The sequence below is a fragment of the Lynx rufus genome, unplaced genomic scaffold (genome assembly GCF_022079265.1).
Source record: "Lynx rufus isolate CCGP_SWC_20201006 ecotype Redwood Valley unplaced genomic scaffold, mLynRuf1.p SCAF_12, whole genome shotgun sequence".
NCBI classification, from domain to species: domain Eukaryota; kingdom Metazoa; phylum Chordata; class Mammalia; order Carnivora; family Felidae; genus Lynx; species Lynx rufus.
The window spans coordinates 65,745,280-65,761,904 of record NW_025814826.1 but is presented as its reverse complement, the minus strand read 5'-3'; the positions used below and the strand labels follow the sequence as shown (position 1 = coordinate 65,761,904).

General features: G+C 57.0%; 1 protein-coding gene across 3 annotated transcripts in view; it reads left to right on the top strand.

Annotated features, from left to right (window-relative positions):
• Positions 1–16,625, top strand: part of AGO2 (argonaute RISC catalytic component 2) — a 113,435-nt gene that overhangs the window by 16,831 nt on the left and 79,979 nt on the right. For 2 of the 3 annotated variants that reach the window (XR_006961152.1, XM_047074230.1), the window contains exon 1: positions 3,753–3,909. The exons of the other annotated variant lie outside the window; for it this stretch is intronic. Coding sequence is in view for 1 of the 2 variants with exons in the window: in XM_047074230.1 (XP_046930186.1) it covers positions 3,768–3,909 (142 nt within the window). In the remaining variant the exon portion in view is untranslated. Of the gene's footprint in view, positions 1–3,752; positions 3,910–16,625 lie in introns of those variants that run through there. 3 annotated transcript variants of the gene reach the window in all.

The window sequence follows — 16,625 nt, the reverse complement described above, 5'->3', positions numbered from 1 at the left end:
CCCATGAGAGACCGCAAACCCATACAGACGAGCGTGGCACGTGTTTCTCGTAAAACACCCTTCTTTGAACGGAACAGATTTTTCTGATTCTTCTAGGTGACTGTTTCCCGTACGTGGTCCGAGTTGTTTGCGTGAACGCTGTCAGAGTTGTTTTCTAAACAAAGCCCCAGAAGCAAAGCAGGCACATTGGTGCTGTAACTCAATAGTGTGTCTTAATTGGAAACAGGCCTCGGTGTGGATGGGGTCTGTGGTGGGCGGAAGGGGCACATCTCTGCACGGAACACAGTGGAGTTGCGGGCAAACACCTGCAGGAGGCTTGTCTGGATTTTAAGAACAAACCAGAGAACCCAAACCCGCTGTGAGCCTGCGAGGACTTCATCTAACCAGTTTCCGTCCGTGTCCCCCAACACGCTGCAGTCCACAGAAACTACTTCCCACCTGATGTGGTATCTTTTTATTGTTCCCTGAAGTATCGGCTGTTGGTCTGCTAGTGGAGGGGTTCCCTTTTCATTTTGGGACGTTGGCTTTGAGCCGGCCGCTGCTCACGCGGTGTTTCAGTGTCGTGAAAGCCGTGCTAGCCAGTGTGACGCGAGAGCGGCCCCCTTGTGGGCCGGGGGACTGAGGGCGGGTGCAGACGGTGGGTGGCCGCTGACCCCTGGTCGGCTGCCTCCGGGCATCGGGACCTGAATCCCGCGTGGGCCCCTGTCACCCTCCACTTTGTTTCCTTCTTGTTTGTTTTAAGAGTGGACCGTCGTAAATGCTTGCGTTTGGCAAATCAGTATCTTTAGCCTTCAGACCGCAAGTGCTATTTACAGCCCGACTGCGGGACTTAGGAGACAGTAGGGGAAGTGTGCAGAAGGTAGTGAGTAGGTGTGTGGCAGGGACCCACGTGGATGGCCGCAGGTGTGTGTGATGAAGACGGAAGGAGAATCACGAGGCTCCGGAAGTGACTTCTGCTGCGGAGTGAGGACCGGGGTGGGGGATGGGGGGGGCAGTTCAGCTCAGGTGTTCTGTACCTGTGCGGTGCTTCAGGTGTGCTGACGTGGCCCTAGTCAGTACTGCCAGTGAGGAAACTGAGGCACAGCAGGCCGTGCTGGAGCCCAGACATGGAGCTGCCTACAGGGTCCAGGACCTTGACCCCCATCGGCGGCATCTGGATATCGGGGGGACCTGGCACACACCAACCAGTGGGCCCGCTCCCGTGGTTGAACGCCAGGAGAGTAGCTCTTTGCTTTGCCACCATTATGCAAATGTAGAGGATCCTTTAAGAGAAATCTTTGTAGCAGCAGAGACGAAAGAGCAATCAGTTGAAAAGTTTTTTAGAATGCTCTTCTGAATTAATGAATGCTGACTTGGGTTCTGCTTTTGTTTTCTTTTTTTTTTATTAAAAAATAATTTTTTTAACGCTTACTTGTTTTTGAGAGAGACAGAGCACGAGCAGGGGAGGGGCAGAGAGAGAGGGAGACACGGAACCCGAAGCAGGCTCCAGGCTCCGAGCCATCAGCACAGAGCCCGACGCGGGGCTCGCACCCAAGAACCGCGAGATCATGACCTGAGCCGAAGTCGGACGCTTAGCCGACTGAGCACCCAGGCGCCCCTGCTTTCTTTTTTTAAGCCGCGGGTCTGTGATGCCCTCTGGTATACTTTGTGACGCTGACCCTGCAGAACTCGACACTTGGGGAGATTTCCACTAACCACACCTTTGTTAATATCTGAGGCATTTTCTGAAGCTGCCCCTGCCGCTTACCGATGTCTGAGACCACTTCAGTCTTTTGTGAAGGATGATGACCAGGATTGGGTGATAGGGTGAAGGCCCAGCTGCTGGACCCATAGGTCACTTTACATCAGAAGGAAATGCCTGCACTGAGGGTGGGGCCTGGTGAGCCCTGGTGGCTGGGGTGCCACTGGCTCTCTGCCTCGCGTCGCTCACCGTGGTTTGTGCGCCGACCTTCACCTAGTCGGTATGATCGTGGCGCATGCCCGTGTTGAGATCACTTCCCTGGTGGGCTGGTGTCCTTGCTGTCCCTGTGTGCAGTTGGCACGTTAGTACAGGGGGACACGGGGGCCTAAATTCAGTGGCGGGTTGTTGTTTTAAGATTGAGCTAAAAAATAGAGGAGGAGGAGGGCAGACTGGCATTTCCAAGCCAGTCTGCAGATGCTCTCCTCTCCCCTCTTGGTAGGATCACCTCCGACTGAGCCCCCGGGGCTGGTGAGGGGCCGTCATCAGGCCCGTAATTCTCCAGAATAGTAGCTGGGCAAGAAAGCTGTTTGCTCAAATCTTTTCCCTGGTGAGAGTTTATGTATTTTGAAGCGAATGATGTTTGCTGCCTTTGAGTTGAGCGCTTGATAAATAGTTGTTTAAACTGGAGCGGCTGAATGAACTCGGAAGTGATTTGATGATTTGCCAAAACCTCCCCCACCTCCAAACGAGAAAACAAAAGTATTGGAAACGCGCACTGGCCTCTGTTCCCGGATTCCGAAAGTTCGCTGCTGGTACAGACTGTGTACTTGCCTCCCTCTCCGTTCTGGGTTGTTTCTGTTGGAGGAGAATGCTAAGTGGGTTAATCCAAAGACGTTTGTAAATTAACTTAATCCACTGAGGTCTACCGTGGATCATCGCACTAACTTTGGAACAAGCAGGGACTGTTTATTAACGATTAACTCTGTGTTTGTTCTGTTGACATTTTGTGTGTGTCCATTTCCTTTTTTTGGTTGGCAGTTTCCTAGAGAGAGAGGACCATCTGGGGCCGTCTGTCCTTCTCACGTCCCGTGTCCGCGACACGCGGCACCGCTGATGAGCACGTCTGAGCTGCACTGCCCAGAGCCCAGCTGCCTGGGGCGGGCCCTCCCAGCTAGCCCGCGGGGTTGCGAGACCACGAACCTCTGTGGGGCCCCAACAGTTGGAGTTTCCTGTGTGTCCCCAGTGGCCGCAGGTGGGGCCATTATTCCTGGAGAAGAAAGGGGGGAGGAGTGTTTGTTTTGAGAGTGAGAGAGCACACTAGAGAGCATGAGTAGGGGACGGGTGGGGGGAGAGAGAGAATCCCAAGCAGGCTCCGTGCTCTGCGCTGAGCCACCGCGGAGCTCGACCTCAGGACCTCAGGACCTCAGGACCTCAGGACCTGAGATCACGATCCCGAGCTGAGATCAAGAGTCTGAACCACCAGGCGCCCAGGAGGAGTATTTAAGCAGCCTTTTCAGACGGCTGTTCCTCTTTGTTGCCACCCCCAAACTCAGCCAATAGTAGTTTCTTAGAAGCTGGTGGCAGCGGGATCTGAAACCGCATAGGTGCAGCGGAATCGGTACTTAGCCGGGTGTGATGTCACACGGCAGGTGTTGGACACTATTGGCTCGCTGACTCGCGCGGGTTTTCCAAACATCGGCACGTGTCACTGCACGTGGTCACACAGCGTATTCGTGGATGTCGCCACACGTCTTATCAGAAAGAAGTCTCTGTTGAGCTCGTGGGGGTGAGTACGCGTTTTCCACAATTCGGATTTTGGCGGCAAAGCTTGCCTCGTATCCTTGCAGCAGATCCCGGCGGCTCTTCTGGAGTGGCAGGCCCACTAGGTTCAGGGCCGGGGACGCGTCTGTCCCCCACCCAAGGCCATTCCCCCCCCCCCCCCCCGGGAAAAGGCCGCTCAGCTCACGGCCTGATGATACTCACACCAGTACTTTTCCTCTAGACGAGGAGACAGCCGCCGCGTTTCGGGAGACGCACACTTCCTGTTGCCTCACACAGATAGAAAAGGCTGAAGAGTCAGTGTTTCATGAGATGGACCCTTCACGCGGGCACTTCTGGGGAGCCCGGCCTCCCCGCCTCGCGCGGGTCCAGTGCTGAGCCGCCGCCGCCCAGCCGGGTACCGGCACCTGCAGTCTCACCGGCCGTTGACCCTTCCGTGTACACAGAGGGTAAATAATGTCTCGGTGTCGTGCCGAAAATACTTGTGACCTCGGGAAACGCCCTCAAAGGCTCCTGGGGACCCCTCTTCCGCCACCCACCCCGCAGGAATTCCTGGGACCCCTCTTCGAGAATTGCTGCGTTAGGAGAATCCTAAGTCCTGTTCTCTCTGTGGAATGATGGGTGTGTGACTGTCTGATGGCAGAGAGTGTTAGAGAGTCCACGCTAATGAAAGTGCAGCAAGCCTTACGAACGTGTTTTAATGAAGCCGCCAAGGAGGGAGTCAGATTTGGAGTCTGGGTTCTCGCGTGGGTGGCCTGGCCGTGACCACGTGAGGGGCTCGGGGGCTGTGCTTGCGTCCTCCGGGCGGGCCGGCTCCTTGGCGCGGGTGTGGGTGGGTAGGAAGAGGACTCCCCATCTTTGGTGCGGAAGGAAGTGGGGCCCAGCCTGCTGGCTCTGTGTTTCGGGTTGTCGGCAAGGGGTCTTGTGTTCTTTTTGGAAATAGGCAGCTTCACTGAGTGGCATCTTCAGTTTGGTGAATTCTGTTTGTGCTTTTTGTGGAAGTGTTCGTGAAGGTCGTTCTGTTAAGAGAGCCTCTGTCTTCGCCAGCCGATACGGATGAGTTTTCGTCCTTGTTTCGGTACTTCTTTTTTTTTTTTTTTAATTTTTTTTTTTTTCAACGTTTATTTATTTTTGGGACAGAGAGAGACAGAGCATGAACGGGGGAGGGGCAGAGAGAGAGGGAGACACAGAATCGGAAACAGGCTCCAGGCTCCGAGCCGTCAGCCCAGAGCCTGACGCGGGGCTCGAACTCCCGGACCGCGAGATTGTGACCTGGCTGAAGTCGGACACTCAACCGACTGCGCCACCCAGGCGCCCCGAGTTTCGGTACTTCTTGAGTTGGGGGGTTCGTCTGAGAGAGCCTGGCAGTCTGCAAGCGACCTCCATTCCTGGCTTGTGTCCGGAATGAGTTTAAGACAGTTTTCTTGGGGCACGCGGAGTGACCCCCTTCCCCCCCGCCTGTCCTGCTGGCTCCTTGTTGCCACTGGATGTAAACACAGAGTGTCTTCACCCCCCCACCCCCCCCCCCCCAGAAACAGCCAGAAGCCCGCTTGGGGATTTGTTGGTGGGTGTGCTCAGGTAAAGCGTGGTCTCTGTGGCTGCTGTTCAGGATGGTGTGTGTGCTTTCGCTAGTAGCTTCTGACCTGCTCTAGAAAAAGATGAGTGAATGGTGTGACCCACATAGAGAAAAGCGTTCTAATTGATTCTTAACCAGCAGGCATCCACCTCCGAGCGTTTGAAAACTTTCGTAGACTGTGCTAACTGATGCGCTGCCTTGTCCCAGCCCTGGCCCGGGCACAGGGCGGAGACCTTGCCGTCTTGCCCGGACTGGTGCGGGGCCCTCCCCTCCCTGTTCCCTGTGCTCCTCACCTGTGTCTCTGCAGTCTGGCACCGTGCCTTCCTCCCTCAGTGTGTGGGAGCACCTGCCGTGGGCTGAGCCATGTGCAGGCTGCTGAGGTGATGCAGACCCAGGGGGTTCCTGCTCTCGGGGAGCTTATGACCTGGGGGAGCAGACAACTGGTGGCCGGACACAGTGCGTCTGGTGCAGGGAGTCTACTGAGACGGTGGGGAGGGGGGCGTGTTGGACAGCGGAGCTGGGGGACGGGGGGGGGGGGGCAACATCCGTGGGCCCGAGGGAGGGGTGCGGGACAGGCGCATGCTCAAACCCCGCCGTGGCCGGAACCGAGGCCAGAGGGCAGTGGGCAGGGGGCCGCCGTGGCCTGCTGTGATCACACTGCCTGCTTGGCCGGTCGCAGGGGTTGCCAGCCATTTATAGAACACACTGTGAGCCCTGGAGCCTGGCATCACGACCCAGTGTGACCTCACCGGGCCCACGCCAGCCTCTCCCCCTTCTGCCCTCGTGCCCTTGAGGCGTCTGGTCCCTGGTGGTGGTTCTGGTCCTGCCCACCCATTTCCTGCTGATGGACGTTCCTTCCCTCCAGGGTGTGCTCAGAGTGGGCGTCTCGGGAAGCCTTGCCAAATAGCTAAGTAAGAATGCCTTGGTCTCTTGTCCGGTCGGAGGCTTGTTTTGTTCCCCCCCGGCAGCCTGATCCCACCTCCCCGATCCCTACGCTGCCGTGGCCCGCGGAGCGAAGCCAGCAGTGGCTCGGGTCCCTGGGAGACAATGTTAGCAGGTCCCACCCCGGGGGGTGCGCAGCGAGGGGCGCCAGTGGGAAGGAGGGGCACTGGATACTGTGGACGGACAGATGGACAGACGCACAACGGCTTCACGGTCGGCTCCTCTGCTCAGCTGTGCTAGCCCTGCGTGGGATCCCACCCTGACCGCCCGTGGGACCATTTGGACGTCCTGAATCTGCTCTGTGACCCAGCAGGTGACCCTGGTATCACTCCTGGAAGCCACTAGAAAGTAAGAAGTCTGCAGGGACGTCCCTCCCTTTTACTGCTTTCGTCTGGCTCCCTCAGCATGTAGGGCTTCTGGGTGTTTCGGGGAGGGTAGATCGGTGGCCTCAAACCACAGACGCTCTGCTGGCCGAGCGTAGGACTCAGTGGTTTTCCTGGAGCCCGTGGCCACGAGCGAGCAGCTCTGGGCGAGGTCGCCGAACGCTTGCCGTGACCGTCTCTCAGCCCACGCCCGCTCCTTGGGGTTTCGGTGAGTGCCGTCTGCTCGGGCCCTCCGCTGTGTTCCCCTCTGTGGGCACCTGCTGGGCCTCCTCTGATGACTAGGAAGCACAGTGCAGGCCACACGGGCTGTTCAGGACTGGTGTTCTGCCCCTGGAGCGTGGCTGGGGGCCCGGAGTGTGCACTGAGTGGCACGAGGGAGGCGTGCTAGAGGGGATGGGGGGTGGGGGGACCATGCTGAGATCCACGTTGGGATGTTTAGCCCTCCCTGGTATAACACTGACACTCGAGAAAACAACAGCTTTATTTTTTCGAGATATAGCTCACAAAGCCCCAAATTACCACTGTATTTTTTATGTGTTGTGGTTAAAGATCTGAAGGATGAGTTATAGTGCCGATAACCGGGTCCGGCAGGCGAGCTCCGTGCCACAGCGGGCAGAGGAAGGCCCGTTCCTCTCTACGAGCGTGAAGGGGCCCAGGGCTGAGAGCACAGGATGGTCACATGTTCCCTGTGGGTGTGTAAGATACGCATAACGTAAAGTTCTCCATTTGAGAGCGTACCATTCAGTGGCCTCACGCGCACTCACAGTCTGGGGACCACCACCTCTCTCCCAGTTCCAGAATTCTGTCACCACCACCCCCGCACCCACGCCGAGCAGGAACCCTGTACCCACTGGCCACCACTCTTCTCCGCAAGAGTATAGGAGGTACCAAAGTCCGCACGTCCCATGATTCTGCTTGTAGGAGCGTCCAGAATGGTACCTCTTGTATCACCTGAGAGTATCTTCAGGGTTCACGGCACTGCAGTGGGTGTTAGTGTTTCATTCCTTTCTACGGCTGGAGAACATTCCATCGCGGGGACGTACCGCATTCTGTTTTATCCCTTCCCTGGACAGTAGACCTTCGGAGTTGTTTCCAGTTAAGATGTTTTTAAATTATAAAATTCTTACTTTTCTGTGCCTTAAAGCTTTGCCAAAATTACAAATGTGTGTGACATTTTTTTTTAAATTTTTTTAACCTTTATTTATTATTGAAAGACAGAGAGAGACAGAGCATGAGCAGGAGAGGGGCAGAGAGAGAGGGAGACACAAAATCCGAAGCAGGCTCCAGGCTCCGAGCTGTCAGCACAGAGCCCGACGTGGGGCTCGAACTCACAAACTGCAAGATCATGGCCTGAGCTGAAGTTGGATGCTTAACGGACTGAGCCACCCAGGTGCCCCGTGTGTGACATTTTTATCAGGGGATACACAGGACGGTTTGCTACGTTTTCCGTGCTGCACCGAGAGCATTGGCTTTCGGACGATGTCACCGTTGTTCCCTGTTTGCCTTGTGGGAAGAGAGCGCAGCGTGGGGGAGCCCCGGGTGCCTCTGTGTGAGCGCACGGGTGTTGGGAGCCCTGCTGAGGAGTCTCCCTGAGCCCCTGTTGAGAGTTTGGAATCTGCCTGCTGACTTCAGGCAAATCGAGATGTAGTTGACGTTTGAAAAGACGTTGCGCACTGGTGTTTTTTTCTCTGTGACCGTAAGCACGAGAGAATCTTATGTATTTTTAGTAAGCCCTCCTGAGTTGTAAATTTTTAGCGCGAGCCTATCAATTTATAATCACAAAAAACAGCATTCTGCGTCAGTTGTCATATTGGCCGTGTCTAATGTATTTCACAACTCGAAGGCATGAGATGTCAATAGCAGAGTGGGGCAAACAGTTATGTTTGACTCTGTTTCGCCTCACAGGAGTTCGTCGGCCTGTCCCTTCCCCGAGGACCCCGGTAAGCCTGCTGGTGCCCCCACACGAGAGCCGTGAGGTTCCCCGGCTGCCGTGGAGGCCCTGAGCAGGCTCGAAGCTTCCCCCTTTCTCTAAGGGTCCGTCTCATAGAGCTTCCTCAGCCACGTGTCTCATCACTCGTGTTCCCGTCCAGTCCACGGTCGGGGGGAAGTGGCCAGAGGAGGGGATCGCTGGGCCTTGGCCCCGCGCAGTGTGGCAGTAACCCCCGCACCGCGGGCAGCCCCAGCCACGGGGGACCTCCCGGGCCCCTCGCGTGCTGTTCCGTCTGTCAGTCGGCACACTTCCAGGCGCATTTCTTACTCCCGAGCGTGTGTAAGCGGACAGTCTGATGGTCCCCAGAGCACTCCTCCCTCGGCCTCCAGGAGTCCTAACATGTGGCCGGTTTGGGTTCCTTTCTGGAACAATTCGAAGGCAGTCCTACACGTCGTCATTCGTCCACACAGACTTCACTGTGCGTCTGTAACGACGAGGGCTCTTGAAACGTGGGGTCACGTACCAGGACTCCCAAGCGATGGCTGGTCCCTAACGGCAGAGGGACGGTCAGGGCTCAGGTTCCCCCGTGGCCTCACGGTTGCCTTTTTATCGCTGGTGTGTTGGCGTCGGTGTTTGTACGCACAGTCAGCCGTGAATTCCGGCACACCTGAACAGTTTGCTCACGAATTTTCAGGCTCGTGGAGGTTAACTCCTGGCCGGAGGCCATTGCCCGGTGACTTCCTGACTTTGCCCACAGTGCAGAGCTCGCGTTGGTCACTCACGTGGTTTTAGGGACACGTGCTGTCCATTGCATCATTTACCGAGTGCCCCCGGAACCCCGTCTTCAAACGACGTCTGCTCCGGGCCCACAGGTTGTGCACCTGGGCCGCCGTGGGCTGGCGAGGGAGGCAGTTCTGCCATTAAGGCCGGGTGCTCTGGTGGCCTGGACGGCTGGGCTCCCTCGGTGCTGCTGCACTCAGCCTCGTTGCCCCCCCCCCGCCCCCCCCCAGAAACCTGGGTGCAAACACCGGGTTCTTCCGAAAGCCTCGGACGGTCGTGGCTACTCCACACAGTTCGTTGGCCAGGGCCGGCCGTGCACCTGAGTCTGCGGCCAGCCACCTGCCACGTCTGTGCGCCCGGGAGCCGGTGCCAGGAACGCGCTCCTCACGGAGAGTCTGTGAAAACTGCAGCGTAGGTGAACCTTGAAAGCATTGTGTTCGGTGAAAGCAGCCAGGCGTGTGAGTCTGTGTCCATGAGGTGCCCAGAGCAAGGAAATCCAGAGACAGGAGAGCAGATGACTGACTGGTCACCGGGGGGGGGGGGGGGGGGGGAGGGGGAGGGTAGGAGTGACTCCTTGCGGGGTGTGTGGTTTCTTTCTGGGGGGGGGGGTGAAGATGTCCCGAAACCAGACGGTGCTGATGGATCTGCTAAAGCCACTGCATCGTACGCTGTAAAACGGTTAAGAGGGTACCTTTTATGTCGTGTGAGTTCTAATATGGTTACGAAAAACAGAAACAAAACAACCCCCCAAAACTGGCCCCGGATCATTCTGTGCGTGCCCCTTCCTGAACCCGGATTTCCAGGCTCAGCTTTGGGCTCGAAGGTGCCAGCAGGCTTCCGTTTGGAGGTGTGCGTTTTTGGTTGGTTCATGAGCGAGCAGACGTGGCCCTGGGGTCCCACCTTATGCTAAATGGGGTCCACTAGGACCCAGGGGACCTAGTCTCCAGGCTTCACCCAGCTGCAGAGGGTGCTGGGGAAAGTGCCCCCTCGCCCCCCTTACTCGGTGTCAAGATGGACGCGATCCGGCCAGGGACTGGAGCCTGACGTGAATGGGAAGAGGCCGCAATTGTGTCGTTTAAAGACGGAAGCATCCTGCACCTGCAGGGTCCGTGATCTGAGATGCGTGCAGGTGTCCGAATTTCTTTCCAGCCCTTTAAAGAACACCGAGCACGTTCCTATTTACGTTAAGTTGTGGGCTTGTCTCTCTTATGGAAAAATTGAGTAAAGAGGGCTAACAGTCCTGGGGATTCTACCTGCTGGATTTTCAAGAAATCCCAATTAATTATCCTGACACAAAACAAAATAAAAACAAAAACTTGTACCTCTACGGGATGTCGGTATTTAGAAGCGACATCTCAGATGTCCAACGGCACCGACTGAGGGAATTTTCTGGTGTCTGTCTTTTGGTAAACTTGCTTTTCAGTGTCCCCTCAGGGAGCTGTATTCATTCCAAGTGAGGGGACTCGGGTCGAGTTGGAGTGAACCTCAGGTGTCTGCGGCAGGAGCCTGGCTGAAGAGAGCAGGGAGATTACTCAAAGCCGAAGCTCGTGTTACTTAGTCTTTTCAGATGCTTTTCTTGGTGCAAGGGGCATTCTGGGATTTGTTTGTTTATTTTTGGTAATCGTACCATGATATGTGCTGATGAACGTGTGCCTTGTTTGCTTTAAAATAACATTACTTTTCACAACATACAGGGATTGTAATTTAAAATAAACACGGGAACATCCTTACAATAACGTCTGAGATGAAATGCTTGATTGCTGAATATATTGCTGAGGGGAGGAAGTGTGTTTCTTTCCTTTCACAGCGGCCGCGTTGCAAACCGGACCCTGCAGGTGCCCCGGCTGGGAGTATTTTCATGTGTAACGAGAATCCGTGTTGATCACGAAAGAAAGATATAAACAGAAGCTGCAGCTTTCCCTTCGTAATATTTACTTGCAGCCTCTCTCATGCTCTGTTTAAAACGGGACTCTGAAGCGTTCCTTGTAGAAAAGAGTGGCTACAGAGAGACGCGGTCGTCCAGGTGCAGGAAGCTCTTAAGGAGACTCAGAACCGCTCTCGCAGGAACCGAGAAGTTTCTGTTTCCCGTGCGTCTCTCCAGGGCCGTGTGGGCCGGGTGCCCGGCCCGGTGCAGCCGCCGTGGGCGACGGCCGAGCACCCCCTCGCCCGCAGGGAGCGGCGTGTGCGTCTCCCGGGTCTCACCGGCACAGGGGCGGCGTGGGGTGGCCCGGCCGTGGCAGGCCGAGAGGGCCGGAGCCCGGGACATGGTAAAGCAGGAGGGGCCGGGCGGTGCCACGTGTGACAGGGAGGTGTCCCTGAGAAGGTGGCTCCTGAAAACAAGTGCGCGGGCCACAGGCCTCTGAGGAGGAGTGTTTGGGTGGAGGGAAGGCAGGGCGGAAGCCGCGGGCGGAGGGGGGCAGCAAGAGCTGGCAGGGTGGCCGAGCCGGGGCCTCTGACGGGGAAGGGGTGCCGCGGGGGGGGGGCGCGGATGGGGGGGCGCAGAGTGACACAGTTTGCCTGCCAGCTTCTGACCGCTGTGTGGACATGGGGCGGGGGGACCACTTAGGAATTGCGGAGTAGTCCTGCGGGTTTGCAGCCGTGTGCTCACGGGAGGCGGAGCGGGGAGCTGGCAGACTCCGGGTCCACGGGGGGCATCGTGAGGGTGGAGGCAGGGAGGTTTCGTCGCAGGCCGGGTGTGAGGCAGAGTCAGGGGTGACAGCATCGTGGTGGCCTGAGCGGCGGCCTCATGACTGAGACGAAGACCCCGTCGGGGGTGGGGGGAGTAATGCGGGGTCTTGGTGACTCTGTCAGGTGGGTTTGGAGGGGTGGGGGGGATCCTCCTGATTTGGGGAGGGGCAGTGCTGCTGGGAGGATGGGACTGGGAGGCGCCCAGTGTGGTCAACTCAGAGGGGCGGGGAGAGGGGAGGGCCTGCGAGCGAGCGGGCGGGGAGGCGTGAGGGAGGGCGGGAGTTGACGCGGTGTGCAGCACGTGCGGCTGGAGCCCTGAGAGGTGCCTGGGGGCATGTGGACCGGAGAGGCCTCCAGCGGTGCTCAGGGTGTAGAGGGTGCTGGTGGATGAAGGGGCAGAGCTGGGGAGCGGGGGTCCAGGGCTGAGACGCGAGGAGTCACGAGGAGCGGGCCCGCTCGTTGTCAGGTGCGGCCGAGGGCACTGCCGGGCCGAGGTTTGACCGTGTGACGCGATGACCCTGGGAGAGCACTTCGTGCGCGTGGTGGGGGCCCCGCCCGGCTGCAGAGCTGGGGGACAGTTAGGAGTAAACGCAACCAGTGGCTCGACGGTTGGGGGGCGGACCGTGGGATCCAAAGACCGCTCTGTCCTGGAGTCTGGCCGGGCTCGCTTTTCACCCGTGAACGACTTTGTGTTAGTTCCTTACAGTGTCTTCCCGCTCGCACTCGTGGGTTCAGAGTTGCTTGTTTCGGTGCTTTGGGATGTTACTTCTCTTTCTTGGGGACGCCTCACCCTTGACGTTCGCTTCTGTCTAATCAGAGCTGCTTTATAGCTGATGTGCGATTTCCTCTCCAGGGTCTTAGGAGGTCTTTTCTCTGTCTCTGTCTCGTTTTGTTGAAGATGGGAACAGCCTGACTGAGAGGGGAGAGTCACAGCAGAGAGGGGGAGGGGTGGCTGGAGCCTTGTCCCTGATTCCGCCCTGGTCTGCAGGCAAGGGCTGGGCCGGCGAGGACACCATAGTTCTTCGCCCCCGACAGATGCTCCCGGAGGTGTGGGCCTGGGACAGCTCTATTCTTTTTCTTTTTCTTTTTCTTTTTCTTTTTCTTTTTCTTTTTCTTTTTCTTTTTCTTTTTCTTTTTCTTTTTCTTTTTCTTTTTCTTTTCTTTCCCTTTCCTTTCCTTTCCTTTTCTTTTTCCTTTCCTTTTTTTTTCCTCTTCTCTTTTTTCTTTAATGCTTATTTATTTTGAGAGAGAGAGAGAGAAAACACAAGGGAAGGGCAGAGAGAGCTAGGGAGAGAGAGTTCCAAGCAGACTCCGCACGGTCAGCACAGAGCCTGATGTGGGGCTGGATCCCCTGAACAGCAAGATCATGACCTGAGCTGAAGTCAAGAGTCGGAGGCCCAACCTGCTGAGTCCCCCAGGTGCCCAGGACCCTCTTCTGATGGCTGTTACACCCTCCCTCCATGAAGCCAGCGAGTCCGAAGCTGAGGGAGGGGGCGGGAGGGGCGTGCCGGACATTTGGCCACGGCCGTGCAGGCTTCCGGAACACCCGGAGGGTCACGGGAGGCCGGCAGCCTCTAAGGCAACATGGGACCAATCAGCAGCATGGTGTTTTTGTCATACTTGGGGCCCGGGTTCAGACCGGCCTTGCATCAACCCTGGATCCCAGGGGAACCGCTTGTGCTCAGCTGACCGACCAACATCTCCTTTTGTTTTCTTTCTGCCCTTAGACATGTTCCCTTCCTGTGAGCCCCGCAGGGCATCAGAAAGCCCGTTTCTTCTGGGGGCTTCGCAGCCACATGCCCCTTCCGTGTGCTGAGCTGTCTGCTAGTTTCCTCCACGTCCTTGAGTGGGGACGCGATTGCCGGAAGACTCCCCAGTGAGCCTTCCTCCACAACATACGTATTTAAGGTGTCCTCGTGCAGCCTTCTTTCTTTATTTTTTATTTTTTTCATTGCTTTATTTATTTCTGAGGGAGAGAGAATGAGAGAGCAAGCAGGGGAGGGGCAGAGAGAGGGAGGCTCCACGCCGACAGCAGCAAGCAGGGTACAGCGGTTGAACTTCTGAACTGAGCCGTGAGATCGTGACCTGAGCCCAGGTCGTCGGAGGCTCAACCGACTGAGCCACCCAGGCGCCCCCGTCCTGTGGCTTTGTTTATCGTAACAGGACTGGCTGGCAGCTGGACATCTGAACAGTCCGTACTGAATTGGGGGCCCTCGTAGGGAACAGCACTGCGACCAGGAAGCTCTGGTCGGTGGGCCTGTAAAAGATGTGGTGTTTGCTCTGGGTGCTGTGGGAAGAGCCCCCCAGACCGAGTGGTGCAAAGCCACAGCTGTTGTGCTCATGGATTCTCTGGGTCAGAAATTGGCACCGGGCCCAGGGGCGGTGTGCTTTCTCTGCCCCGTCAGGCCGCCTCCGGGAGGCAGCGGAGTGGCTCAGGGCTGGGACCATCTGGACACCTCTCCACTCGCAGGTCTGGCACCCGGGCTGGGTTGACACCAAGGCTGGTTTCAGCAGAGCCTGCTGGCCAGGGCGCCCACATGGCCTTTCTGTGTGGCTCGGGCTGAGTTCTTCGAGGAAGTATCTGGAAATCAGACATTCCCAGGGAGCAGAGCGGTTGCTGCGTGGCCTCTTCTTATCCAGCCTCACAAATCCCCGGCATCATTTCCCTTTCTCCCCTGCTCTGCTGGTCGAAGCTGTCACCAGTCTGCCCAGACTCAAGGGGAGGGGATGTGGCCCCCAGCTCTCGATGTCAAAAGGAATTGGGTTGCTTTAAGACTGCCGCCGTGTTGTCCTTCCAAAACAGTTAGGACCTATTTCGGGTTGAGAAGCAGAGTCTGACGACCGGCTCTGTGGTTCAGGACGGCCATCAGGTGCCCGGTTGTCGTTCGTGACCGTGCTCTCGCATGAGGGCTATCAGCTAACTGCCGTCACACGTTATGGCAGCTGGGAGCTCCTGGCCCTTCCAGATCCTTCCAAACCATCCTGATCCAGCCAGAGAGCCAGAGGAGGCATGGAGGCTTCCCGGGAAGAGTCCAGACTTTGGAAACAGAGACGCCGGAGTCCGGGTCCCAGCTCTGCGACTGTGCGACCTCAGGCAAGTCAGTTCACCTTGTCCGTCTCTGTCTCTTCTGCAAGATGGCGACACTCCCTACCTTAGCAGAAGTGTTTTGAACCTCACGGGAAAGGTGAGGTGCCATTTGTCCGGGCACCTGGCACTCAGATTATAGCAACCGGAAGGCGTTGCAGGGAATGGCCTTAGTAGTTCAGCGATATCATTAATGAGAGTCACACGTCGCACCTTCTCGTAGGATCCTGATAGGGAACAACCACCCAGAATCTGGCTCCCTTTTTCCGTGAACACTGCACGTTTCTTGGATCTTTAAGCCCCCCGTGATGCTGACTTATCAGCGTGCTGCAGGGGTTTGAAGAGAGAACATGCGTTAACATGAGGCCAGATGGCTGAGCCTATCACCGAGTGCAAGACTAATTAATTGAAGTATCTTTCAAGCAGATTCTAGCCTCGTCCCTCCTTTGTACCTGTGGTTTTTGTTGTCTCTAAATGGCATCTTTGTAAAAGTCATTTTCCTAATCGGGAGCTGCTCAGGTAGAAGGAGGCAGTGGGTATTTAGAATCTTGTTTTCAGCAAGCTTGATGAATTCTTTCAGTTCTCACAGTTGTCTGTGGTTCCGCCGTAGTTTGATGCAGGTGACTGTGCCTCCACGTGGCACTTTCGCGGTTTTGTTTCCAGTCGTGTTGGTTGTTTCTTTTTCTTTTGTTTCCGCACTTGGTAAAACCTGTCAAAGTGGTGATTTCAGGCCTCGGTGTTTGGTTCTGACCTCAGGAGAAACCCTTCTGATACTTCTTTTGCGGGAGTGAGTGATGTTTTCAGGAGGTTTTCACTGGGTAACTTACTAGGTCCAAGAAGTCCCTTCTGAGTGGCCACGGGCTTTTGCCTGTCTTGTTTGATTTTGCTTTGTGAATCACGAGAGGGTCCTGATTTCCGGACGACGTAAGGGACGTGTGTATGCGTGCCACACGACTAGTGCCAAAATGGGTTTAGACGCGCGGGGCGCTCCGAGGCGTGCGTGCGTTAACTGTCTCGGCTAGAGGGCCGCCGGGACCTCAGAGGTAGTGTGAAGTCAGGTCCCTGTGAGGGCCGGGCCGTCTCTCCAGGTGTTGAGAGCAGATGCGCCGCCCTGGCCGGCCGCACGGCTTCACGAGGGGGGGCGACGCGAGTGAGCCTTGGGGTGTGTGGGAGGACACGCGTGGCCCCCAAACCCCTGACGTCCCGGGTAGATCGGGCGCTGGCATCGGCAGGCTGCACGCGTGACAGAGGTGTGACAAAGCGGGGCGTGAGTTGGAGAACGTGGCGAGTTACTCTGTTGCTCTAGTTGGACGCACTGAACAGGAGCAGCCGGACAAAGACGCGGTCAGTGGGTCCTGTGAACCTGCGGCATCTGAAAGAGTGTCCTGTCGGGTGGCAGGGGCTCTGGGTGGCTCTGGGCACCGCGGGGTCTCCAGGAGAGAGACGTCTGCTGTGGCTGGTTTCCAGGGGCCGAGACGAGGAGCGGGACGGGCTGGGGAGGGAGTGGGTGTGCGGAAGCCAGGTCAGGGACGCCCTGCGGCTCACGGAGTGGCCCGTGCGCAGAGGGCACAGGGTCGCTGAGGGTCCTGCCGCACGATGGGCACTCATCCGAGCGGGGAGATGGAGTGTTCTCCTGGGGCGGCTGTCAGGCCTGGCAGGGAATGGGGAGGGAGCCGGAACTGTCCTGGATAGAATTTAGCAAAGCGATTGGCTTCAACGGAAAGAAATGTAAGCTTATGCCTGCTCGGTCAGGATTGAAGTCATTTGGACTTCTAGGTTGG